Source organism: Thamnophis sirtalis, unplaced genomic scaffold (genome assembly GCF_051295495.1).
Source record: "Thamnophis sirtalis isolate CommonGarterSnake01/CBP01778 unplaced genomic scaffold, rThaSir2_p1.2 scaffold_9, whole genome shotgun sequence".
Taxonomy (NCBI): Eukaryota; Metazoa; Chordata; class Lepidosauria; order Squamata; family Natricidae; genus Thamnophis; species Thamnophis sirtalis.
The window spans coordinates 10403276-10430977 of record NW_028261389.1 but is presented as its reverse complement, the minus strand read 5'-3'; the positions used below and the strand labels follow the sequence as shown (position 1 = coordinate 10430977).

Here is a 27702-nt window from a genome sequence, read left to right as displayed (position 1 = left end):
TTTGCTACCTTGATTGTGTGATTCAGTCCTCATTTATTCCCACTCTCCTCTCCAAGCATATTGCTCTTCTTCCCAGATTGCACATATACCGCTTGGGTGGGGAGTGGAATGCCACCGTATACAACACTATTACTGTATTTTTCGGAGTATAAGACACACCTTTTTCCCCAAAAAAAGAGGGTGAAAATCTGGGTGCATCTTATACGCTGAATACAGCATTTTTGGCCTCCTGAAACCCTGCCCACGTCACCAAAATGGCCATGCATATCCTTTAGGAGGCTTCCAGAGTGCTCCTGAGGGCTGGAGAGGGCAAAAACAAGCAAAAAAAGGTCATTTTTTGCTCATTTTTGCCCCACCCCCAGCCCCCAGGAGCAGTCTACAAGCCTCCTAAATGCTATGCATGCCCTGTTTTTTTGCAAAAAAAAAAATTAGCTGGGTTTTGCAAAAAAAAAAAAAAGAGCTGTTTTTTGCTTGTTTTTGCCCCCCCTGGCTGCCAGGACTACTTTGAAGGCCTCTCAAACTCTCTGCATACCCCTGTTTTTCACAAAAAACCAGGCTTGGCGAGGGTTTGGGAGGCCTGCAGAGTGCAAAACCTTTTTTTTTAAATTTACCTCTTTAAAATCTTAGTGCATCTTATACTCCAGTGTGTCTTATACATCGAAAAATATGGTACTTTAAAACCTTTTAAATTAAAAAGCCTCAATTAATCAAAATACGGCACTGAACTGTGAAATCAAATCCGGCTGCCTTCAAAGCACTCCGGAAAGTGAAGAACAGATTAATCCCAGGAAGGGAATTCCATTAATTTGGGTGGTTTCACTAGAAATGTCATTCCCTTTTGCCCATGAATTGTACTTTTTCAATGGAACCAAGTACAATGGACAAAGGAAATTGTCGTAACTTGAAGGCAGTTCCCCAAATGATATGGTGCAATGTATTGCAGACTGATTGAAAGGCAATGACCAAGATGGAGTCTCCATCTAAAGAGAACATCCAGTTCTTCTCAAAACCCATGATATTGTCCATCGACGGGCCTTCCTCACGAGCAGAATCTCCCACATCGAAGGAAAAAAGGACATTATGTGGGGGAATTAAGGTACAGTTAAAGCCCAGAATTGTGAAAATAGATACTTGAAGTGGTTGAGAACTTCCTGGGTATATTTTTTCCCCTTATGTTTTTCAATCTGTTTTCCCCCCCTTCCCCCTCACCTCCCCCCCCCCCAGGCCATCTCCTGTTGCTTTAGAATTTGGCTTTAATTAATTTGGTGGGATTAACACTCCAGCTCTGCATTGGAAAGATTGCAAACATTTATGGCATTCTTTTGTTCCGGGTCTGAAGAACAAACAACATTTTATGTGGGAAAACACTTTTGCTTAAGCTAGTTCTCTCGTTTCCAAAAAACGTATTTTGGATTCTAAATAATGCTATGCCAAAATCAGTGTTCCAATTGCTTAAAACACCGAGTCTCAACCTTGGCATCTAAGATACATGGACTTAAACTCAGAGCTGGCTGGGGAATTCTGGGAGTTGAAGTCCATTTGTCTTAAGAGTTGCCAAGGTTGAGAAACACTGGCTTAAAATATTTCTTCCACTTAGAAAGCTAATTCGACAGGGAAATCTATTTTGTTCGTGAGTTTCTCTAATACTGAACATTTATGTTTGGATGCATTTGGCTTTTTTGAAGTTTGCATCACGAATTCCAAAAAGGGCAACATTGGCTTAGTGTTGTGACTCAGCAGCAGTCTTCTGTGAGTCTTTTCGGGATGCAAGATTAACTATGCAGCTGGGGCTCATTAGGGGCATCTTCTGGGGATAAAAGGACGGATGGTGCCACGCCCCGGTTGCAGGAGTCAACGTTCGTTCATGCATTCATTGATCATCGGTCATGGTTTATTTGAGATACACTTGGAGAAGTGATTTGCTTTCTGTAACCCTGATTCAAGGAGACACTTGGAGAAGTGCATTGCTTTGTAAGAGTTTTTGTTTGGTATTCTGTTATCTCGTTAGAGACTTTATTTATGTTTATTTTTGGGATTGCAGCCGAGGACTGATAAAGAGAGTTCCTTTTAAGTTTGTCTGCCTGTCGTCTGTTAACGAGCGGAGAAGGGGGGACAGAACAGCTTTGTATCTACCTCTGTATTTGATAGACCTGAAATGGGAAAGTTATGATGAAGCAAATTGCTCCCCTATTTTGCACAGTTGAATTGAAAATTCTTTGGCGCCCTTTTCTTCTAACAGATTTTTCTCGGTGCGTTGTCATTTGTTTACTTTGCCAAAACTCTGTCAGGAAGCTACCTGAAAAGTACCATCACTCAGATAGAAAGAAGATTTGATATCCCTTCTTCTCTAGTTGGCCTAATCGACGGGAGCTTTGAAATTGGTATGTTATATACACATTCTCCATCTTTTGCAAATAAGCTAACGATATATTTTTACAAGTCCATCTTCTCCGTACCTTCATCCTTCTTTCTATGTTTCTTAAAGGGAACCTTTTAATAATAATTCTGGTGAGCTACTTTGGAGCCAAACTTCACAGACCCAAAATAATTGGAGCTGGGTGCATAATTATGTCACTGGGAACATTTCTGATTGCCATCCCACAGTTCTTTATGGGACAGTAAGTATAATAGTTAAACATTTAGTGTTATCCGATAGGATGTTGACTCGGGAAATCTAGGGAGTTGAAATCCACACGTCTTTAAGTTTCCAAAGAGGAGAAACATTAAGTCCAACTGGACTTTCTTCTTTTTCTTTCTGAGAGGAGCAGGGGCGGGGCCAGCCTATTTGCTGGTTCTCCGAACTATTTGAAATTTCCACTACCAGTTCTCCAAAACCTGTCAGAGCTGGCTGAATATCACCTCTGGTTGGAGACCCCTGCAATGAAGGACTTAGCTTGGAAGAATTACCATGTCTTTTTTTTTAGCAGATTTTTTTATATTTTTCCCTTCTACAACACCTTACATCATTACATCAACATTGTTATGTCATCATACCTGTACATGTATATAATATTTTGCTTCTATATTTACACACCTTTATACACAGTTCTATATATATTTATATATATAGTTTTTTGGCTTAATTAATTTTACTCTTGTTTTGCAGCCATTTATACCAATTGTTCCAAATTTCATAATGTTCCGACTCTTCTTTATCTTTTAATTTCAGTGTTAATTTGTACATCTCTGCACAATCCAAAGTTTTTTTTATCACTAATTCATCTGAGGGGGGTATTACTTTGTTTCCAGCATTGGGCAAATGCTATTCTAGCTGTAGTTAGCAGATGTGTTAATATGTACTTAATTTTCTTTGTATATTTCCCGTTGATTATTCCCAGTAGAAAAGAATTACCATGTCTTATTCTTGGGCCTGACGCTGTTTGCTTTCTGAAAATTGCCCACTAGCTTCATTTTGCTGCTCATATTAATCCAGTAACTTCCGTAAAGCTGTTTCTTGAGATGGCATCTGGAGAACTGGGCCCCAAACAGGTCTTTGGAATAAGTTAGAGAAATAATGTTCCCTCCGATTTTCATAGGTGGGATCCTTGTAAGGAAACTCTTGGTTTTTACACAGCTACAGGTATGAGGTATTTTCTTCCTCCTCCAATTCAACTATCAGCATCACCCCATGTCTGCAGGATCGAAACTCAGGCTTGGAAAGAACTCAGACAAAAGTTCAGACAGGTAAGCGCGTGTTTAAGAACAAAATCAACAACATATTTCCTGTGGGCTTTAAAAATCTAATATTTAAACTTGGTCAGACTTGGCTGTTCTGATTCTCTGAAAAGATTCCACCTCAAATGTGGGAGGAGAACTCTGTCTCTGAAACTATCTCTAATTTAAATTTAAACCCAGCTGCGTAACCTCTGAGAATTCCATCAACGTTGGAAATGGAATTAAGTCATTTGTCGTCTTAATTTTAATTTCGACTTGCATACTGGGACAGTTACAGGGTGGGCAAAAGCCCAAGTAATGTTCCATGTGATAGGATGCCACAGTTCAGAGCTTTTACATGAATGACATCATGATGCACTCACCATCATTTTTGATGTCATGGTAGCCTCTAATTGGATACTTAACGATTGCATTATGGATAGTATCTAGCAGTGGTGGGTTTCAAAAATTGTTGGAACCTACTCTGTGGGTGTGGCCTCCTTTGTGGGAGTGGCTTGCCACCCATGTGACCAGATGGGAGTGGCTTGCTGCCCATTTGACCGGATATGAAATTATGAATTAGTACTTAGGTCGGTCCAAGTAGCTATTCAGAAACACTGACATTGAAGCATGCAACTCTTAAAGTTGTCAAGTTACATGATCCTTGCCAGTGGTGGGTTTCAAATTTTTTGGGAACCTCTTCTGTAGGTGTGGCCTGCTTTCCAGGTCCACTGGTGGAACCGCTTCTAACCGGTTTGGTAGATTTGACGAACCGGTTCTACCGAATAGGTGCAAACTGGTAGGAACCCACCTCTGGTATCTAGGTCAGTGTTTCTCAACCTTGGCAATTTAAAGACATGTGGACTTCAACTCCCAGTATTCCCCAGACAGTATGCTGGCTGGGGAATTCTGGGATTTGAAGCCCATGTGTCTTAAGGTTGCCAAGTGTGAGAAACATGGATCTAGATTATTGCATTGCTATCTGCAATTCATGCTTTTTCCTGTTGAATTGTAGATACTCTCTCTCTCTCTCTCTCTCCATATATATCCATTTATCCAATTAGTTTCCTTGGCAAAAGTATAGATAGCTCTCAATTTATGGCCATTTAGTTAGCAATTATTTGAATTTATGATGTTGCTGAAGACAGTGATTTACAATCAGTACTCACACTTACAGTCATGCAATTTAGCAGTTTGAATCTCTCCAGGCCCAAAGTTGACTCAGCCTTCCATCCTTCCGAGGTACAACGAGGACCTAGATTGTTGAGGGCAATAAGCTGACTCTGTAAATCTCATAGAGGCTATAAAGCACTGTGAAGCAGTGTATATGTCTTAAGTAGAGCCGAGGTGGCGCAGTAGTTAGGGTGCAGTATTGCAGGCCACTTTAGCTGACTGATCTGCAGTTCAGCGGTTCAAATCTCACCGGCTCAAGGTCGACTCAGCCTTCCATCCTTCCGAGGTGGGTGAAATGAGGACCCGGACTGTGGGGGCAAGTTGCTGACTCAATTTGCTAAAAAAAATTGTAAACCGCTTAGAGAGGGCTGAAAGCCCTATGAAGCGGTATATAAGTCTAATAAATAAATAAATAAATAAATAAATAAATAAATAAATAAATAAATAAATAAATAGATAAATAAATAAATAAATAAATAAATAAATAAATAAATAAATGGTATTGCTATTGTGTTTAGCAACTGGCATGTATTTATGATTTATTATTACAGTGTCTAGAGTTACATGATAATAATTTGTGTCCTTCCTAGCTGGCTCCCAACAAGCGAAGTCAATGGGGGAAGCTGGATTCATTTAACAACCATGTGATTCACTTAACAACCTTGGCAAAAAAAGATCATAATATTGGACACAACTCACTTAGCAACCCATTACTTTAGCAATGGAGGTTTCTGTCCCAATTGTCAAAGACTATTTGTATGCCAATCAATTGTCACTGTCATCTTTCAGGCAGTGATTCTCAATTCCCAATCTAACCTCCAGCCCTGGAATTTCTTAGTGGTCTCCCATCCTGGTAGGCACCTAGTTGGACTTTCCTATAAGCAACAGGGTTGTTCTTCTTGTTTCTGTGAATGTTATCAGAGAGCATCTCCGAACTTCTTGCTCTGTGTGTCCAGGGTGCGAAAAAGAAGCCGGCATTTCCATGTGGATCTACGTTTTGCTTGGAAACCTACTACGGGGAATCGGAGAAACACCGATCCAGCCTTTGGGAATCGCGTATATTGATGACTACGCCCCGGAAGAGAGTGTGCCCTTCTACATTGGTACTGTTGAAGACAGGGGTGGGCTTCAAAAATTGCAGCAACGGGTTCTCTGCCCGGTTGCTGGGTGAGCGTGGATATAGTGGGTGTGGCCTAGTCGGCTTCCTGCACCATGGCAGGGAGGCCATTTTTGCCTTCCCCAGGCTCTGGAGGATTTCCTCTAGGCTCTGGGAGGATGAAAACTGCCTCCCCTGAGCTCTGGAGGGCCTCTGGAGACTGGAAACGAACCTGTTTCTGGCCTTCTGGAACTTCCAGGAGGCCCATTTTTCCCCCTCCCCGAGCCTCCATGTGGGCCCTGGACTTACCTTGTATCCAAAACAGGCCGCGTAGAGACTCCTGGGAGCAGGGAGGTGGATGGGCGGGGCCAGCCAAGGTGGGATTTGGAGGTTCTCCAAACCAGCCAAAACGTTAGCTACAGGTTCTTCCGAACCCGGACGAACCCATAGCAGCTCACTCCTTGAAGACAAAAAAAGAAAAAGAAAGAAAATTCTCTCCATCTTCTTTCCCTTGTGTAACTAAAGCGATTCTCTATGCAAGAATAGTTTTCATAGATCAGACTGAGAACCCCATTCATAGTTTCAACCAGAAATGGTGCACAGTGGAATTGCAATGGAGAGGAAAGAACTATGGTTTAGTCCACCTTTGGTGGGCAAAGCTGTGATCATCATGTTGGACAGTGTTGGACTTCAGGGTTTTGTGACTGTGGTCTAGACAACACATTTTCTGATATTTTGCTGGCAATTGTGGCTAATATCTTCAGAGACACAATCCAGAGGCAGCTGATCCGGGATTGGCTGGGTTCCTGATTTCTGATTGGTTTTTAGCCGAGCTGATTTCCAGTTGGTACAGACTAGTGAGGGCTGTTCTCTGATTGGTTCTTTGTTCGTACCCAAACCCTAGCTAGTCATTTTTGTAAAGTTAGTAGCTAGTTAGAATCCTCCGGATTCCATCTGCCCGCCAATGTTGGCTGGCGACTCCCCGGGGGAGGGCCTTCTCTGTTGCAGCTCCAGCCCTCTGGAACGATCTCCCTGTTGAGATCCGGACCCTTACTACCCTTCCGGCCTTCCGTAAAGCAACTAAGACCTGGCTGTTCCGGCAGGCCTGAGGCTGTTGAATTATCCAGCCCCACTTTAAGTTATAAATGTTGCTGTAATTTTAAATTGTTGTATTATTTTTTATATTCCCCCTCCCTTTTTTATTGTAAGCCGCCCTGACTCTTCCGAGAGTGGGCAGCATACAAAACTAATAAATAATAATAATAATAATAAATAGATTGGTCCTTTGTTCTTGACAGCTTCTGATTGGTCATTTTTGGAATCTTGGTTCTTTGTGCTGGGTTCCAGTTTGTTAGTCTGAATAGCTGATTCTTGACTGGATCCTCATCCAGGCAAGCTTCTTATTTGCCCATTTTTTGGGGGGGGGGGGACTGGCTGGCCCTGTTCATCCATAAAAGTGTAATGATCACCAGCAATATGATGATCATCTAAATATGAATGAATAATTGGACAATAGCTATGAGAAAGAGCCCAGTTACCATCGAAATACAGAATGTAAAAATTGGAGATCTAAGAGACCTTCTATCCAACTGTCTGCTGAATCTAGAAATAAACTACCATTACAGCGTTCAGAACACATTACTATATTTAAGTATAGTATTTATTTACACAATTTCTATACTTTAAAGACTCTAGCAGCGTGGTAGTGAACCGTTGCCCCAGCTCAGCTCCACCGCGGAGGTGCGTGTACCTTCCATCAGCCAGCTGATTGTTGGTCTCTGCCGTGCATGTGTGGGGGCGGGGTGCATGCAGGAGATGCAGATGTATGCGCAAGGGGGCCAGATGCGGATGTATGCGCAAGGGGGCCATGGGGTGGGGGTCACACATGCATATGCGGAGGAAGGGGTTGCGGCAACCCCCCGTAGCCCCTTTTTGGTCCCAAGTGGTTAGTAAGCAGTATTGCAGGCTAACTGCCCACAGCCAGCAGTTCAATCCTGATAGGGCTCAAGCTTCATACAGCTTTCCATTCTTCCGAGGTTGGTAAAATCCGGGGTGAACCAGCAGAAACCCACCTCTGATCCAGATGGGGGCAATATGCTGACATTTGTAAACCACTTAGAGAAGGCTTTAAATTACTACAAAGTGGTATATAAGAGCCGAGGTGGCGCAGTGGTTAGGGTGCAGTACTGCAGGCCTCTTCAGCTGACTGCTATCTGCAGTTCAGCGGTTCAAATCTCACCGGCTTAAGGTTGACTCAGCCTTTCATCCTTCCGAGGTGGGTGAAATGAGGACCCAGACTGTGGGGGCGATATGCTGACTTTGTAAACTGCTTAGAGAGGGCTAAAAGCCCTATTAAGCGGTATATAAGTCTAACTGCTATTGCTATTGCTAAGTGCTATTCCTATTTTACAGTGTTTGGCTGCATTTTGCTATTTTCTTTTTACTTGATTTCCTCAACTTAAAAGTTTTTCCTCTTTCTTCGAAAGATCAGGTTGGATTCCTTTCGGTCTGATCTGCCTTTCCACTTTCTTGACAGGATGTGTTCAGACAGTTGCAATTATCGGTCCCATTTTGGGGTTTCTTTTGGGATCCTTATGTGCCAAGCTGTATGTGGACATTGGCTTCGTAGACATGGGTGAGCATGAATGGCCCTCTTTGTAGAAGTCAAAATGGCCATGTTATTTTGGACCAAGACGCCAAAATCAAACCACACACTATGAAAACAAAGAGCGGATAAAGGTTTCTTCTGAAGTTGTAGTGGGGAAGGCATAACACTACAGTGAGTTTGCCCCCCCCCCCCCAAAAAAGGCAATGACAACATTGTGGGTATGATCTTGGTATCAAAATAGGTGAGACCAGCAGGAAAAAGTAAGCGGGGAGAAAATCCCCCGAATCATAGAATAACAGAATTGGAAAGGGAACCTTGGAGGTCTTCTAATCCAATCCCCTGCTCAAGCAGGAGACCCTATACCCTTTCCAGAGAAGTGACTGTCCAGTCTCTTCTTAAAAACCTCCAGTGATGGAGCGCCTACTTTGCCGGCAAGCCGTTCCACTGATTAATTGTTGTAACCAGTTGTGGGATTCAGCCGGTTCGCACCTATTCGGGAGAACTAGTTGGTAACTTTCTAAGCAGTTCGGAGAACCAGTTGTTGGAAGAAATCTCCTTTTGTTTTTCCCCACTTTGCAGGGCTAATCCTGTAAGGAAGGCAGGAAGGAAACATTCTGGTGTTGTTTCTAGCCTAATCTTTATTGCCCTGCTTACAGAAACTGCCCCTCCGGTTAACCCTCATTACCTTGTAACAGCTAGGGCGAAGCGCCCATAGACCTGAGTGATGTTAAGTTGGTCACGCCCACCCAGTCACATGATCACCGCGCTACGCCTACCCAGCTGGTCATTAGGGCAGAGAACCGGTTGTTAAATTCTTTGAATCCCACCACTGGTTGTAACTGACACGAATTCTTGCCTCCATATTAAAGGAGAAAAAAAACTCCCTTAAAAGGAAACTGTAATTTGCCAGAAAATTATCGTACCGAACCACATTTCCGGAATTAAGGGATGTGATCCAGGAAGGTTTTGAGCAGGTACAAAAAAAATATCAATTTAAGATCCATTGACTGCTCAGCCCACCTTAATCCGTCTCTACTCAATATTAAAAGTCATGTTGATACTTAATAAGGCATACTGGTTTTTTTTTTAAAAAAAACCCCTTCATTTCTTTTCTTAGGAACTATAGCCATCACTCACAAAGACCCACACTGGGTAGGAGCTTGGTGGCTTGGTTACTTAATCGCTGGTTTGGTCAGCTTCCTTGCCGCAATCCCCTTCTGGTTCTTACCCAAGCATCTTCCAAGGCCGGAGACCCCCAAAGATTCTACTGAGCAATCCAGCTTCATTGCAGAAGATAAGGACTGTTGTGCCACCTACCAAACTCAAGTCAGTTTTCTCAAGATGGCGAAAGGTGAGGGAATCTGGCTAATTAACTGAACCGTTGTTGGGCACTTTATTTATTTATTTGGTTTGTCAAACACGTACAAGATAACAGGTATAAGTATAAACATGGACATGAACGAAGGAAATGAATACAAATAAATGGGGACAGTAGGACAGGGATGGTAGTTAGTTAGTTAGTTAGTTAGTTAGTTAGTTAGTTAGTTAGTTAGTTAGTTAGTTTATTACACTTGTATGTCGCCCTATTCCCGAGGGACAGGGCGGCTAACAAACAAGATGGGGGAAGCGGAAATACAACAACGGACAAAGTCAAGAACAAATACAAACAACTCAAAAACAATGCAACAGTCACAACAATTCAAGTGGGGCTGGGAACTCATCAGCCCCAGGCCTGCCGGAACAGCCAGGTCTTGATAGACTTGCGGAAGGCCTGAAGGGTGGTGAGGGTCCGAATCTCCATGGGGAGATCGTTCCAGAGGGCCGGAGCAGCCACAGAGAAGGCCCTCCCCCCCGAGGCACATTGCAGAGTAGGCACATTGGTGCGCTTATGCACACCCCCTTTACGGACCTCTTAGGAATGGGGTGAGGTCCATGGTGGAGACAGTTTAAGGTTGAAGCTCTGGGGGGGTTGAAGACGTAACAACGGAGTCAGGTAGAGCATTCCAGGCGTTGACCACTCTGTTGCTGAAGTCGTGTTTTCTGCAATCGAGTTTGGAGTGGTTTACCTTGAGTTTGAACCTATTGTTGGCTCGTGTATTATTGAGGTTGAAGCTGAAGAAGTCGTTGACAGGTAACAGACAATTTTGCGTACTGTGTTCAGGTCACATGGTAGGCGGCCTAGCTCCAGATTGTCCAAGCCCAAAATTTCGAGCCTGGTGGCGTAAGGGATTCTATTGTAAGCAGGGGTACTCTTCTCATGAAATACTTCTGGACCCGCTCAATTATATTAATGTCTGATAAACAGTGTGGATTCCAGGCAGACGAGCTGTATTCGAGAATTGGTCTGGCAAAGGTTTTGTATACCCTAGTTAGTGGTAGTCATTTTCTACATCACTAGTTTGGAGAACTAGTTTGGAGAGCCGGCTTCGTGGTCTAGTGGTTAAGGCACCAGACTAGAAAGCAGGAGTCTGTGAGTTCTAGTCCCAACTTAGATATGAAATCCCATTGGGTGACTTTGGGCCAATCACCAGGAGATTGTGAGTTCTAGTCCCTCCCCATGAAAGCGAACTGAGTGACTTTGGTCAGTCACTCTCTCTCTCAATCCAACTCATTTCACAGGGTTAAATTGTGGGGAAAATAGGAGGAGGAATGTGTGTTGGATTTGTTCACCACCTTCAGTTACTTGTAAAAGTAATAAAGGTGGGATACAAATAAAGAATTAAATTTTAAAAAAGGAATAGTCTCAGCACAAAGTACTGAGTACCTTGCTCTGAACAAGAGAGTTATTGGCAACAACCCAATGTCCTATAGAAGCTTTGCAAGTCAGTTCTCATAACTACTTGCTATTGACCAGTCAGTCTAAAGCCAATAGGTTATGAAGTCCAAAACATCTGGAAGACAACAAATGCATTACCTCTAACTAAGACAAGTATAACTCAATTGGCCCATTGACAGTGGGATCCTGAATGGATCCAACAAGTTTCGTGTGACCCACATGCTGACCATTTGAAGATCTGTGGGCACTTTGATGGAGATATAAACATTTTTCAGCAAAAGTCAAAGGCCTCCTAAATGACAAAAAGTGAAAGCAATATACCATATTTCTTTGGACTATAAGACGCACCGCAGTATAAGACGCACCAAGATTTTGAAGAAGTAAATTTTTAAAAAAACGTTTTTGCCCTCCCCGGCCCCCAGGAGCACTCTGCAGGCCTCCCAAACCCTGCATGCAGATAGTTTGGTAGGCCTGCAAAGTGCCCCTGGCAGCCAGGGAGGGCAAAAACATGCCACGTGGGGGATTTGGGAAGCGAAAAACGGCCTCCATTTGGGAGGCCTGTAGAATGCTCCTGGGGGCTCGGGAGGGCAAAAATGAGGAAGAAATTGGGTGTGCAGAGGCTTAGGGAGGACTGCAGAATGCTCCTGGGGGCTTGGGAGGGCAAAAATAACCCAGTTTTTGTGGGAAATGGGCCTTTCTTCACTTGTTTTTGCCCTCCCGAACCCCCAGGAGCATTCTGCAGGCCTCCCAAACCTTCTGCGTGTCCATTTTTGCAAAAAATGGGATGCACGAGGTGGGGTTTTAGGAGGCCAAAAATGCTTTATTCAGTGTATAAGACGCACCCAGATTTCACTCTCTTTGTGGGGGGAAAGGTGCGTCTTATACTCTGAAAAATATGGTATTATGAATATTTGTTGTGTGGAAAGGATCTGAGTACAGCTAAGTCTGCTTCCAATTTCCCATGAACAGTTGTTACCGATTTTGAAACAAGTTGTCATCCACGTTGATTTCTCACTTCTGTCCAACCAACACGTATCCATTTCCTTTTCTAGAGTTCCTGCCTTCCTTGAAAAGCCTCCTTGGAAATCCAGTTTACTTCTTATATCTCTGCTCCAGCATCATCCAGTTCAATTCTCTCATTGGCATGGTGACCTATAAGCCAAAATATATTGAACAACAGTTTGGACAGTCATCTTCCAAGACCAATTTTATCATAGGTATGGTGGAGGAGGTGCTGGTGGCTGGGAATGAAGCAGATGCTACTTTGTTTGGGGTTTAATACGTGTAGAAAAAAAAGGGGAACGTGGTGGCTCAGTGGTCAAGACGCTGAGCTTGTCGGTCAGAAAGCAATAGCAATAGCAGTTAGACTTATATACCGCTTCATAGGGCTTTCAGCCCTCTCTAAGCGGTTTACAGAGTCAGCATATCGCCCCCACAGTCCGGGTCCTCATTTCACCCACCTCGGAAGGATGGAAGGCTGAGTCAACCTTGAGCCGGTGAGATTAGAACCGCTGAACTGCAGATAACAGTCAGCTGTAGTGGCCTTCAGTACTGCAACCTAACCACTGCGCCCACCTCGGCTCTTCAGGTCAGCAGTTTGGCGGTTTGAATCCCTAGCGCCGCATAATGGAGTGAGCTCCCGTTGTCCCAGCTTCTGCCAACCTAGCAGTTCGAAAGCATGTAAAAATGCAAGCGGAAAAATAGGGACCACCTTTGGTGGGAAGGTAACAGGGTTTCGTGTGCCTTGGGCGTTTAGTCATGCCAGCCACATGACCACAGAGACGTCTTCGGACAGCGCTGGCTCTTTGGCTTTGAAACAGAGATGAGCACCGCCCCCTAGAGTCAGGAACAACTAGCACCTATATGCTAGGGGAAACCTTTACCTTTACCACTTTACATGTAGAAAAAAGGCCATAATCCAAGGCTTGATGACTGACAACGTTGATAGATGCCGGAAGGGGAAATGATTACTTGGAGAAGTAATCGTATATTTTTTAAAAAAATTAATGTAATTTTAATACATCAAATACAGCACTTATACATCAAATCAAATTTAGTCTTTACCTTGGCTGCATGTATGTGTCCCTTGGCTTGCTATGCCTCTCAAAGGGTAAAAACAGCCCTTTTGATTGAAAAAAAAAATGATTGCACAGCTGTGATACAGATACATAAAGTTAACACACTGTAGCTCTATCTTCCTTCAATCTGTTTTTGTCTGGCACATTTAATAGAGAGGGCTTGTTTTTGTAGCTGGCTAACTTGAGAACACACAACTGCTACTTGCAGCTAGTGGTAGGCACAGAAAAATCCAGGGAAAGTTAGCATTAATCAGAAAGAACGTGGAGATCTTGTCCATCTCTATAGTTCCTAGTGGTTCGTGAAAGCAGCCTTTTCTGAAGGCTTTAAATCAGTTATGTCAAGTTTTCCACCCTTTACAACAGCGGTCACCAACTGGTGGTCTGTGGACCCTGGTGGTCTACGAGAACACTTTGATAGTCCTCGGAAAAATTATTTGCATTTTTTAAAATTGCACTAATTAAGGGGTCCTCAAACTATGGCCCCTGGGATGGATACGTGCAATGAACGTTTGTGTTGCTGCAGAGAGTCTCCCCCTTTGGGGTCTTTTTGTGTGGGTCAGAGGGGGGCTGAAATTCTGACTTGGGGTCTGCTTTGGTCTCCTGGTGGGGGGCTTTGGGTGAAGGCTGGAGGGAAGCACCACTCGTGGTGAAGACCCAGGGGGCCTTGTTCCAGTGGAACTACATCATGGTCTGGAACTGGCTGACCATCTCAACCCTCTGAGCCTCCAGGCACCGGTACCTGGTCTTGCAGTTCCACAGGTCTTTCTTCTGCTTGGAAAGCCAATGCTCGTAGTCCTCAGTGAGGGGCTTCTGCTGAGCCTCCTTGTCGGTCAGATCCAATTTGAACTGAGCTGTTTTGCCAATTCTTTCTCATAGTGGCTACTTAGCTCCAGCAACTGCTTCCTGTTGGGGCTTTAAGGAGCCCAGTTGGGCAAGCAAGGAGTGGCGAGTAGAGGCTGGCAATTGACCCCTTGATGTGAGTGACATTGAGTTGGCCACGCCCACCCAGTCACACTGCCACCTTGCCACGCCCACCCAGCTGGTCATTAGTCAGATCATATTAGTGGTCCGTGGGAGTTAAAATTATCAATTTAGTGGTCCCTGAGGTCCGAAAGGTTGGTGACCCCTGCTTTACAACATACAGAACGATAGAATTCTACTCCCTAACTGAGGAATTCTGGAAGGCAAGATCCATACTTCTGGAAACTGCCAGATTTAGATAATATTGTTTTTTGCCATATTGGGGGCCAAATATTTGATCAAAGAAGATACTTAATTTTTCCATAAAGGATTAAGAGAAGTTAATTTGGTTTGCTTGCAATTTGAGTTGGGTTTTTTGGGAGGGTAAATGACCCAATTATTGTGTGAAATCTTTGAAGTTAGGAAACGATATTTCCTGGGCTTCCACCTTTTAAATGGTAGCATAATCTGAAAATGCTGTTTCAAGAGAAGTAGAGGTGTTTAGAAACAATTCTTCTTACCCATAACACAGTACTTTCCATTGTATTTTAAGCTTTTCTCGGGGCTAAGCCTTCAGCTCTGTGTGAAACGCTTCGGGATTGTGAAAACAGAAAGAATAGAGCTTATCGGCTTTATAAAGAATATGCAAAATATTTATTGTTGCTAACTTACCGCATTATAATACTAAGGTAAAGGTTCCCCTTGCACATATGTGCTAGTCGTTCCAGACTCTAGGGGGCAGTGCTCATTTCTGTTTCAAAGCTGAAGAGCCAGCACTGTCTGAAGACGTCTCCGTGGTCATGTGGCCGGCATAACTAAACACCGAAGGCGCACGGAAGGCTGTTACCTTCCCACCAAAGGTGGTCCCTATTTTTCTACTGGCATTTTTACATGTTTTCAAACTGCTAGGTTGGCAGAAGCTGGGCCAAGTAAAACAGGTCCAGATAATATGCTATGTTAAAATAATCGTGTAATATAGGTAAGGTTGATTTGCAGCCATTGGGCTATGTAGAGATTCCTCCCCCAAAAATTGTTTGCACCCCCAAACAATAGGGGTGCTATTAGCAATAGCAATAGGAATAGCAGTTAGACTTATATACCGCTTCATAGGGCTTTCAGCCCTCTCTAAGCGGTTTACAGAGTCAGCATATTGCCCCCAACAACAATCCGGGTCCTCATTTTACCCACCTCGGAAGGATGGAAGGCTGAGTCAACCCTGAGCCGGTGAGATTTGAACAGCCAAACTGCAGAACTGCAGTCAGCTGAAGTAGCTGCAGTGCTGCACTCTAACCACTGGGCCACCTTGGCTCCTTTTTCCCAGGACTACCCTGTCAAAAGCTAGTGGAAAACAGCCAGAGTTTGGTGGTGTGATTATTTGCTTTTTGCTCACAAAGATCTAAAATTGGTGTTTTTATACTTAGTGTATCTATTTTAGAGAAGGAAAAAAGAACCCAGACTGATCAGAATGTCAATTTTTCCCTAAAGAAGCTGAAAAATGAAGCTCTCCATCACAAGGGTGTCAAGCTCAAGGCCCATTGGCTGAATCCAGCCCAGGGAATACTTAGCTCTGGGCCACAGGGCCGCCCTGGACCAGTCTGTGGTGCCTCTGCCAGCAAAAATGGAGCATGGGAAGGCCGCACGTGGACACCCCCCCGAGCTCCATTTTTTGATAGCAAAACAAAATAAAAACCAAACAAAAGGAGAAATGTTTTCCTTTTTGCATTTGAGAATGCAAGAAATGACAGGAAAGGAGAAAGGGGAAGAGGAAAGGCAAAGAAAAAGAAGGGAAGAGTACAAGGAAGGAAAATAAGGAAAGAGGGGAAGGAAGGAAGGAGAAGGAAGAGGGAAGGAAAAAGAAGGGAAGGAAGGAGAAGGAAGAGGGAAGAAAAAGAAGGGAAGGAAGGAAGAGAGCAAGGAGGGAAAAATAAGGAAAGGGGAAGGAAGGAAGGAGAAGGAAGAGGGAAGGAAAAAGAAGGGAAGAAAGGAAGGAGAATGAAGAGGGAAGGAAAAAGAAGAAAAAGAAGGAAGGAAGAGAAAGGGAGGGGAAGGAAGGAAGGAAGGAGAAGGAAGAGGGAAGGAAAAAGAAGAAAAAGAAGGAAGGAAGAGAAAGGGAGGGGAAGGAAGGAAGGAAGGAAGGAAGGAGAAGGAAGAGGGAAGGAAAAAGAAGGGAAGGAAGGAAGGAGAAGGAAGAGGGAAGGAAAAAGAAGAAAAGGGAGAAAGGGGAAGGAAGAGGGAAAGAAAAAGAAGAAAAGGGAGGAAGGAAGAGAAAGGGAGGGGAAGGAAGGAAGGAAGGAAGGAGAAGGAAGAGGGAAGGAAAAAGAAGGGAAGGAAGGAAGGAGAAGGAAGAGGGAATGAAAAAGAAGAAAAAGAAGGAAGGAAGAGAAAGGGAGGGGAAGGAAGGAAGGAAGGAAGGAGAAGGAAGAGGGAAGGAAAAAGAAGGGAAGGAAGAGGGAAGGAAAAAGAAGAAAAGGGGGGAAGGAAGAGAAAGGGAGGGGAAGGAAGGAAGGAAGGAGAAGGAAGAGGGAAGGAAAAAGAAGGGAAGGAAGGAAGGGGAAGGAAGAGGGAAGGAAAAAGAAGAAAAGGGAGGAAGGAAGAGAAAGGGAGAGGAAGGAAGGGAGGGAGGAAGTTATAATGAGAGTGAGGGAGGGTCTGAGGGAAATCCTGCCTTAGCACTTGGCCACCACAAGTGCTTCCAACATGAGTGACATTGAATTGGCCCCGCCTACCCCAGCCACAACCAACCTGGCCACACCCACCCACCTGAGGTCAAACACAACCCTCATGCAGCCCTCAACGATATTCAGCTTGAGACCCCTGATCTACGACATCAGAATCATGCCCATTGTCTGTCCTAACTCAGTGGATACCAGGATTAATTTAGCATACTCAAACATAAACTGTTCTGAAGAATGGGGCAAAAGAAGGTAACAAACACTTCTTAGTCAAATCCTAGCAGTTCCTAAAAATAAGTTTATAACTGTCTCCATTTTCTTCTCCGGGGTGGTGGATACCGTAGGTCTCATCAACATTCCTGCTGTAGCTCTTGGGATGTTCTCCGGGGGCTTCTTCATGAAGAAGTTCAGGCTGAACATGTTGGGGGCAGCCAAGCTTTCCTTGATCTCGTCCTTCCTTGGCTACCTGCTGCTCCTCACCCTTTTCACAACTGGTTGCAAAAATGCAGAGGTGGCTGGCTTGACCATCTCCTATGAGGGGTAAGTTCCACTGGAGAGTGCGAGTAGTTCACGCTGTAGTCGTTGTTAAAGTATGTCATTGTCTTCGATGGTGACTCCTGAAGTTCAGATGATTTCTGAACGTCTTTCTGTGTGAAGTGGATGATCATCTTCTATAATAATTGGGTACCTGGTGCTGTGGTTTGTACACCAGCAATGCCTTGAAGACTGTAGTTTGCTCACAGTTATTGGAGGTGGAAAACTGCTCTGCTTCAAATAACTTTAGCAGAAGACAAGGCTGCAGAGAAGGAAGGGAGGGACGAAGGAAGGATTAGGGAGGGAGTGCGGAGGGAGGAAAGCAAGGGAGACAGAGAGAAAGGAAGGAAGGAAGGAAGGAAGGAAGGAAGGAAGGAAGGAAGGAAGGAAGGAAGAAAGAAAGAAAGAAAGAAAGAAAGAAAGAAAGAAAGAAAGAAAGAAAGAAAGAAAGAAGAAAGTGTTAGGTAAGCTCCCCATTGGGAGAGCGAGTACATTCAGAGAAGCGTTGTGAGAGTTGTGTTGGGGAACACACAAACCAACATACAGAGACACTGCAGTTTAAGTAGGCTTTTACTTTTGTGGAAGTAGAGGTATCAGAGTCCATCAAACAGTCTAAGTCATACACGGATAAGACAGTTAGTCATCAATGTCTTTCAGTTAAGGGATAATCCAAATAACATAGTCCAGTATCATATAATCAGTCTGGTACTCAAAGTTTGCTAGCAGTTGCAAAACTTACAATAGCTCACGGCACTTTCTAACAGCCAGCTTCCAAAACACTCAGATCAGATCAGCCCAGCATCTAACAGAGAGCTAACAGTCATTCTGGCTCCCTCTTATGGCCGATTGAGGAAAAAAAAGCAACCAATCACATTTTACAGTATGATTTAAAGAAACAGGCACACCATTGTTACATGATTTATATATTGCCAACCCAACCGTTAGAATTATATTCCTAACAGAAAGCTGATGCACTGGGGTGCTGTCCAATGATATTATGCTCCAACTGTGGTCTGGGGTTGGGCCAATGTTGAGAAACAACCTACAATGATCTTGCAGTATTCTCTCTTTTCTCCACTAGCAATAAGCCAATTCCCTCCTATGAACAAACTCTGTTTTCAGAGTGCAATGCAGGATGTGCATGTTCCAAAAATGAGTGGGATCCTATATGTGGAGAAAATGGGATCACGTATATCTCAGCTTGCCTCGCTGGTTGTAAAACATCCAATGGAAGCGGGAAAAACATGGTAAACACCTTCTTGTTTCACCTGGTTCAAAGACTAGAAACAATCAGATCAGGTCTCCTTGGTTATTAGTTTCCATCCATTGATTCTTGTCCTGACCTCAGGTGCTTTGGAGAATAGGATGACTCTTTCTTCTTTGTGGCAGCCCCTGAGATACTGAAACCCTGCAATTGTTGTCACCCGGCACAGCAGATTCGAACAGTGAGGAGGTTGGGGAGGAACCTGGGCCAGTCCTGGAGTCTGGGGAAGGCTCTGATGAGGCTCTGTGTCCGAGGCAGAGATGGGGCCAGGGCCGTCTGAGTTATCAGCTACCTTCAGAGTCGGACATCAATGGGGCAGAAGAACAGTTGGAGCCTGTTCCCAGTGTGCACATACGCTGCCAAGAGAAGAAGGCAACAGTTAAGGAACAAGGGCCAACTTGGGAGTAAAGCCACAGGTGGCTGGTGAATGACCCCTCCCATAGGGAATAAAGAGGAGCGGAAGGGGAGGGGAGTTTGCAGGAGACACTGAGTTCGCTTCATTGGTTCATGACTCTCAGAGACTCCTTGCCAAGTACTTTCATGTACAGCGTTACATTTTGAAGATATCGGCCTGGCAGCTCTCCAAGCCAGATAAGGTCTGTGACTGTAAATCCACCCTTGAAAGTCTTGGCTTCTGGATATGAATGAGAGGAACTCACAGTAACTTAAGGGGTTTTGTCGGGACAAGGAGTTTGCTTCATGGTTTGGGGAAGCCTAGGTCAGAACAGCTATCATGTCACCCCCGGTCCTTCTTTTCACTAAGCGAGACATCTTCAGCTTCTTCTGATTCGATTGTAACCCTTTTACCTTGCTCCAGCTTTAAGCACTGGGCAGGAGCCCATACTGTACTTATTTCTGCTTCGTTTCAGATATTTTATGACTGTAGCTGTGTGGATTTCCCGGAGGCTTCACCAAGGCATTCTTCAGCAATCTTGGGTCCTTGTCCACAAGGAAAAGAATGCTCCAAAATGTTTCTCTATTTTTTGGTGATATCTGTAATCGCTTCCTATACCTTGTCAGTTGGAGGAACTCCGGGATATATTTTGCTTCTCAGGTAATGAATATTTTTAACTGCTGGAGATTTTTCTATAAACACATTAGCCACATATCAAGTTTTCCCATAACGTCACCTCAGAGCAACACGATTTTTGTATTTTTCCAGTCCCCTATTTCATTGGATTTTTTCCCCCAATAAAAAAGGCAGCAAAACACAAAGAGTTTTAATGATATAGGCAGGGGTGGGGTTCAGCCAGTTCGAACTGGTTCAGGCAAACTGGATGTTAATTTTAATCTGGTTTGCTGAACCGGTAGTTCTGACGACTGGCCGTCTCTGCCCCACCCTGCTGTCTAGCTCCGAAGGCAGCTAAGAATTGCCAGGTGGCCTTGGCCCCCTCTCTGCCTCCAACACAGAGCCCTCGTCCGAGTCTTCCCCAGCCTCCAGGACTGGCCCATGTTTCTCCCCAACCACCTCACTGTCCAAATCTGCCACCAGCTTCACTGGCTGCTGGCAGGCCACAACAAGACAGTTCAATTTCTATATTTTTCACATGGATGTGAAAGACTGTATTAAGTATTATCTTTATTAGGTGCATCTGTTTTCTATTTATTTACATGCCTCTGTATAGTTTTGTTCTCTTCTTTCAAGCAGAATAATGACCAAAACTATTACTCCTGATTTTATTAATATTAAATATGTGCTATAAGGGGGGCACGGTGGCTAAGATGCTGGGCTTGTCGATCAGAAAGGTTGGCAGTTCAGCAGTTCAAATCCCTAGTACAGCGTAATGGGGTGAGCTCCCATTACTTGTCCCAGCTTCTGCCAACCTAGCAGTTCAAAAGCATGTAAGAATGCAAGTAGAAAAATAAGGATGACTTTGGTAACAGCGTTCCGTGCACCTTCGGCGTTTAGCCATGCCGGCAACCTGACCACGGCGACGTCTTCGGACAGTTCTGGCTCTTCGGCTTTGAAATGGAAATGAGCATCGCCCTCTAGAGTCAGGAACGACTAGCATGCATGTGCAAGGAGAACATTTACCTTTATATGCTATAAACTAATAATAGTTCACATATTGAAGGAATCCTTCAGGCACTGAATTCTGCTGTATTAAATTAAACACTGGAAATTTATTTATTTATTTATTAGACTTGTATACCGCTTCATAGGGCTTTCAGCCCTCTCTAAGCGGTTTACAGATTTTTAGCAAATTGAGTCAGCAAATTGCCCCCATAGTCTGGGTCCTCATTTCACTCACCTCGGAAGGATGGAAGGCTGAGTCGACCTTCAGCCGGTGAGATTAGAACCACTGAACTGCAGATAACAGTCAGCTGAAGTGGCCTGCAGTACTGCACCCTAACCACTGCACCACCTGAAGTGAAGGGATTTAAAAGGGCTAAAATACCACCTGATCACAGTTTGTTCTAAAATATTTCTGAGAGTTAGATGTAGTTTTAAACAAAATCCACACTCATTTAATCTCAGGAGTAATTTTTTAAACATCCAACAGGTGGCAGTCATATTCTAAATTATTCTGCTTTTTTCAAGTGGATGAAATGCTTTCTCTTGGGTAACACAGGTACCCTGGCGTGTATACAAATCTCATATAGTTAGGAATCCATGCATCCTGTTAATCTTACAGAATATAAGCCTCTGTACAGATAAATCTGGACTGGTAACTCTTTGCTCAAATTGCAAACATGAAGCCTTTGATTCATTGAAATTCTGTTCAACAGGTTCAATGCTTCACCCTAACCTCAGGGGTGACAAACTCCATTTCTTTGATAGCTGCATCAGGGCTGTGTTTGATCTTGGGCGGAGTTGGTTGTGTGTCCAGGGAGGCTTGGCCAGCTTAACATCACTTGTGTTGCCGCCTGTGGTGGCCCAAGGGCTCTGCCACCGAAAACGGGCTCCTGAGTCCCGTTTTCAGCTGCAACCGTCTGCCAGTGAAAACGGGGCTCTGTTTTCACTGGCAGATGGTTGCAGGAGGCCATCGCAGCTGAAAACGGAGCTCAGGAGCCCGTTTTCACTAGCAGAGACACCAAGGGCCGGTTCTTCAGTTTTCAGGGCGGCTCGGCGAGCCAAGGGCTGGATCCGGCCCACAGGCTTTGAATTTGATACCCCTGCCCTATCTAAATCTATTGTACAATTCTTTCCACTTAGTTGCAGACTCTACAATGAATTGGATGGCATTACAATGACGTGACTTTTAAACCTCTGGATTTTGGAAGCAATCCTTTCAGTTGAATAATTTCTTAAGAAAGAAAGAAAGAAAAACTGCAGATTCTGGCAGCTTTACAAACTCTCTGGAAGTCCTAATATTAAAAGCATGTTTGTGAACATATTTCCATAGTTTTTCCAAAGTCTCAGACTCTCTAAAGTTTCAGACTGACTGTTCTCTTGCCGTTAATAGCCATGTTCCTTTCAGTTTTACTTCCTTCACTCAATCAACTTTTATCATCTGTTGATATTTTTGCTATCTGTTGATCTTTAATTGAGTCCATTTTTAGCTGAAACCATCAACAGTAACTGAATATCACCAGTAACTGAGTTTAAACATGCTTGGGATAAACACGTCTATCAACTGACAATAATTTAAAAAACAAATAAAGTTAAAAATGAATAAATAGTAATTAAAATTAATTAATTAAAAAGAAAAAAAAAGAAAAACTCAAAGAACAAACTGGATGGACCAAGGGTCTTTTCCTGCCATCATTTCTCTTTATTTCCATTTTTTCCTTCTATCAAGCACAAAGGTTTCTGTGCCATTGGGTGTAACTAAGATGACCAGACTCCCGCTTTTGGCGGGACAGTACGATTTTTCAAAATTTGTCCCGTGTCCCACGGCGTGTTCAAAAAGTCCCGATTTTCCAAAAGAAAGAAAAGACGCCGAATCATCAATTTTAAAAAGGACACCGTTAAAAAAAAAGTTTTTATTTCTCTGAAGTGTCGTTCCTGATGTGGCCTTTAGAGGGCAGTGGTTTCCCTCCCTCTGCTCAGCTCGCTCGAAGCGCCTGACGAGGGGCGAGGCTCCCTCCCCTCCTGCGTGTGCACGCGCTGATGTGTGACATTTTTGCGACAGCCGTCCGGCGGCCTCAGGCAGGGGGGGGCTTTCCGGCAGCAGCAGCGCAGCAAGGAGGAGGCTCGGTCCCGGGCCAAGCGGCTCATCCGTCGGAAGGGTGGGGTTTTTTGCCCGCTTCTCTCGGGCACCGCTCTCCCTGCAGCCATGCTGTGGAAGCCACTGTCAGCAACCTGGTCCAGGTGAGCCGAGGGGAGGCAGGCGAGGATCCAGTTGGGAGAGGCTGGCGATGGGGGTGGCTTTTGAAAGGGTTGGGGGGCGTTGGGGGAAGGCAATCTGGGGAAGGCTTTTTTTTTACAGCTCAGGTGCTCCAAGCCCCCCCCCTCCCCCAGTCAATGGTGTCCCGCTTTACCCATCTTAAAATCTGGTCACTTTAGCTGTAACACAATCCCAACACATAGTAGTAGAGCTACCCCTATGTGTAAAATTTGACATTTATTCATCAAACCTTCTTAACAACTATATGGAAGTGGTCCAACATTGTCTTCTGCTAGGATGATGTTCTGACCCAGCTCCCCAAACATGACGAACCTTCTGACATGAACTCAAAAGATTCCTTTATTAGGAATGCTGGCAGCCTCAGCAAAAAGTTTCTCTCGCAGGCTAACAAGTCTATCCAGCCAGAAGATGAATGGTTGTCTCCCACATCTATTCATCTCCCCCTCTGCCTTTTATCCCCAGAGCTAGGGTGGGGCCTTGCTATCAGCAGTGGCTCTTCCATCCCAAGGACCGGCCCATAGATTTCCACTGTTCTCCTCTCCTCTGCCTTCTGTGCATTCGCGTGTCAGGCACTGGACCCAACTTCCTCCTCTTCCTCATCAACCACCTCCAGACCTGGGGGCTGTTGACTCTCCATCTGAGGGCTGACGAACAACCCAGGCTCCACCTCTCCCTCCCTCCCTCCCTCCCTCCCTCCCTCCCTCCCTCCCTCCCTCCCTCTCTCTCTCTCTCTCTCTCTCTCTGGGAGGTTTGACCCTTTGGTCAAAGATATTTGAGGAACAGTTGGGGGGCAGGTCTATTCAGCCAAGACAGCCTTAAGACAAGCTTTCTTTCAATTTCTGGGGGGTGAAAATTAATTAGACAAACTGCCCTGTGTTGGCAACCTGCTAACCGATGTTGATGGGAGGAATGTGGAGGGATTTTGGGAGAAGACCAGTGAGAGGCTGAGACTGTGGGCCATGCACATGGGAGCAGGATAGGTTTGGGAGGGACTGTCCCACCCATGTTCTCGACAGGAGGCCTTTGAGAGTTTTGTAAAACAGTGATATCTGGATTTTAAGGTGTCAATTCCTTTTATTATTATTATTTCTTACCTACCGTGGTCAGGAATGGGTCCAAAAACAATCAAAAGGAGGCAGGGCCAGCAATTGTCCACCTATAATATAGGATGAAAAACTCATTAGAAAGCAGATGGTTGGTCTTTTCCAAGTAAATTTTGCTTGTCTAGTTGGACGTATTTGGCACTGAATATGCCAGTAAAGAATGCACAGATAACAATATTTGATATACAAATATACTAATTATTTCTTTCCTTCCCCTCCCTCCCTCTCCTCACCCTCCCTTTCCTTTTCTTCCTTCTTTCCCTCCTTTCCTCCTCCCTCCCTCCTTCCTTCTTTCCCTCCTTCCTTACTACTTTCCCTCCTTCCTTCCTCCTTCCTTCCTTTCCCTCCTTTCCTCCTTCCTTCCTCCCTCCCTCCTTCCTTCTTTCCCTCCTTCATTCCTTCTTTCTCTCCTTCCTTCCCTCTTTCCCTCCTTCCCTCTTTCCCTCCTTTCCTCCTTCCTTCTTTCCCTCCTTCCTTCCTTCTTTCCCTCCTCCCTCCCTCCTTCCTTCTTTCCCTCCTTTCCTCCCTCCTCCCTCCCTCCTTCCTTCTTTTCCTCCTTCCTTTCCTCCCTCCCTCCCTCACTCCTTCCTCACTCCTTCCTTCTTTCCCTCCTTCCTTCTTTCCCTTTCTCCCTCCTCCCTTCTCCTTCCTTCTTTCCTCCTCCCTCCCTCTCTTTCTTTTTTCTCTTTATTTATTTCTTATTTTCTTTCTTTTTCTTCTCTTTCTGCAGCAGGAATCCCTGCCCCAGTGTACTTTGGAGTATCCCTAGATACAACTTGCCTCCGATGGGGAAGCAAACGATGTGGAGGTCCAGGAGCTTGTAGGCTGTATGATTCTAAGGCTTTTAGGTAACCTATCAATTTCTTCTCCATAACAGAATATCATTTTCAGGGCTGCCCGTATCTGATCATTTCTGTCCATCCCACTGCACAGGATGAGCATCTTCCAGGTCCCTTCCCTGAGGCAGTGTCATCTTATGGGACCTAGGGGAGAGAGAGAGAGAGAGAGGGAGGGAGGGAGGGAGGGAGGGAGGGAGAGGGAGAGAGAGAGATGAGTAAGTAGGTAGGTAGGATAGGATAGATAGATAGATAGATAGATAGATAGATAGATAGATAGATAGATGGATGAGAGATGATAGATGATAGATGATAGATGATAGATGATAGATGATAGATGATAGATGATAGATGATAGATGATAGATGATAGATAGATAATAGATAGATAGATAGATAGATAGATAGATAGATAGATAGATAGATAGATAGATAGATAGATAGATAGATGATAGATAGACAGACAGACAGATACAGACAGACAAACAGATAGATAGACAGACAGAGAGAACGAGAGACAGATGGGTAAGTAGGTAGATGAGAATAGAATAGAATAGATGATAGATAGATAGATGGATGGATGGATGGATGGATGGATGGACAGACGGAGGGAGGGAGAGAGAGAGAGAGAGAGATATGAGTAGGTAGGTAGGTAGGATAGGATAGGATAGGATAGGATAGGATAGGATGATAGATAGATAGATAGATAGATAGATAGATAGATAGATAGATGGATGGATGGATGGATGGATGGATGGATGGATGGATGGATGGATGGATGGATGGATGGATGGATGGATGGATAGATAGATGATAGATAGAGAGAGAGAATGAGAGACAGATGGGTAAGTAGGTAGAATAGAATAGAATAGAATAGAATAGAATAGAATAGAATAGACAGGCAGAGAGAGAGAGAGAGAGAGAGAGAGAGAGAGAGAGAGAGAGAGAGAGAGAGAGAGAGATGAGTAAGTAGGTAGGTAGGTAGATAAAAGAATAAAATAGAAGAGAGAGAGAGAGAGAGAGAGAGAGAGAGACAGAGAGAGAGAGAGGGTGGGTGGGTGGGTGGGTGGGTTGGTATGATAGTCAAGTCACAGAACTGAATGGAGAAGCCTTTCATTTCCTGTCGAATAAAATGTGACTCCTTGGAGCAGAACCTTTTTCCTTGACCGATAGCTCACAACTTATTTGCAGTGGCATTGCCTGTTGTTTTCGCTTCTTTTGCAAGCTAGGCTCTGCCTATCCAGACACATAAAACAGCATCTTTTCAAAAAAATATATAACAAACAATGATTTTCAGTGACACAACTCAGCAATTCCCTGGCATGAGTGATGGATTTCGGTGCATCTCTCAACCTATCGCAGGTACATCTACCTTGGCTTGACCATCGCTTTAGGCACGGTCTCCGCCATCCTCAGCGTCGCCGTCTTGATCGTTTTGAAGAAAAGATCCGTTCCGCCACCAAATGAAACCCCTGCCAGTGGCAGAGAGAGAGAAGCTGCCTCGGCGAAGAAATGGAAAAGTGACTTTGTCAAGAGCAACTGCTTGATCCAGAGGGCCGGCTGGACAGAAAAAGAAACACAACTTTAGGAAGACTGTGTATTCACAAGGAGAATTGGGACTAAAACCGGAGCTTCCAACAGTTGCCAAAATTGAGAAACACTCTTCTTACACAACCCACTATATAGTAACGTGCTGGAATATGGGAGGGAGAGGTGTGGATGTCTCCTTTTAATAAATTTGGTAAGAGGAAACAGGAGGTCCCAAAGGTGCTTTTTCAATTGGACTCCTTGACTTATCCAAGAAGCTTCTTCAGCTGACAGGAGAGTGGGGAATGGAAGGATTTATATTCCTTGCAGACAGCTGGATATTTGCATCAGTGGGGGGGTTTCTCATTTTTTTACTACCAGTTTGCTCTTGCACGGATGTGTGGGCGGAGCCTCCCGCCGCTGCTACTACCGGTTTGCCTGATCCGGGCCAAACCAGGAGCAACCCACCTCTGATTTGCATTGTTTTAGAGCAGAGATGTCAAACTCGATATCATTGAGGGCTGCATCAGGATTGTGTTTGACCTTGGGGGCGGGGGGTGGCAGGAGACGTGGCCAGGAGACGTGGCCAGCTCGACATCATTCATGTTGGGGGGCACCTGTGGTGCCTGAGCATTCTGCCAGTGAAAACGGTTCCCAATGGATATGATTATTCTACACTATCGTGCTCCTATTTATAAAACTCAGTGCCCCTGTGAAAGGTAGGGATGACTACTGCGTTTGTGGTGCAATCAGAACATTGCGTGTGTTGAAGTTGTTTTAACGCAAACCAAAGATGCCTTTTAAAAAAACAAGTTTACGTCATATTCTTATGCATGCCAGTGCTGTGTGTGAGGTAATTTAAGGTGGTTCTGACAAGTGTCGTCGGCATCTTCATATCCAGTTACATGGGCGGCAAGCCACTCCCACAAAGGAGGCCACACCCACAGAGTAGGTTCGAAATTTTTTTGAAACCCACCACTGGTTCCCACGCTCCGTTTTCGCCTGCAACAGCCTCTTGCAACCCTCTGCCAGTGAAAACAGAGCTGGCTGAGGAATTCTGGGAGTTGAAGTCCACAAGTCTTAAAAGTTGCCAAGGTTGGGGACTCCTGCTCTATAGCATTATTGGTCCC

The 27702-nt window shown here is 44.5% G+C and overlaps 1 protein-coding gene across 1 annotated transcript; it reads left to right on the top strand.

The window, feature by feature from the left end:
* The first annotated feature begins 967 nt into the window (after positions 1–967).
* Positions 968–26657, top strand: SLCO1C1 (solute carrier organic anion transporter family member 1C1). The gene is made up of 13 exons (XM_087722460.1): positions 968–1096; positions 2240–2381; positions 2486–2618; positions 3575–3684; positions 5784–5930; positions 8460–8558; positions 9649–9882; positions 12360–12524; positions 17362–17557; positions 18633–18798; positions 19685–19870; positions 24868–25058; positions 26408–26657. Exons 1-13 carry the CDS (start codon positions 968–970, stop codon positions 26631–26633), a joined length of 2124 nt encoding a protein of 707 aa, XP_087578586.1. The 3' UTR covers positions 26634–26657.
* The last annotated feature ends 1045 nt before the right edge of the window (positions 26658–27702 follow it).

Excerpts from the sequence above, each read along its gene's own strand:
- SLCO1C1 (XM_087722460.1), top strand. The coding sequence starts at position 968 with ATGGAGTCTCCATCTAAAGAGAACATCCAGTTCTTCTCAAAACCCATG. Across the intron at positions 12,525-17,361 it reads CAAGACCAATTTTATCATAG|GTCTCATCAACATTCCTGCT; the intron begins GTATGGTGGAGG and ends TGGATACCGTAG. Across the intron at positions 19,871-24,867 it reads GATATATTTTGCTTCTCAGG|CTCCTCCCTCCCTCTCTTTC; the intron begins TAATGAATATTT and ends CTTCCTTCTTTC.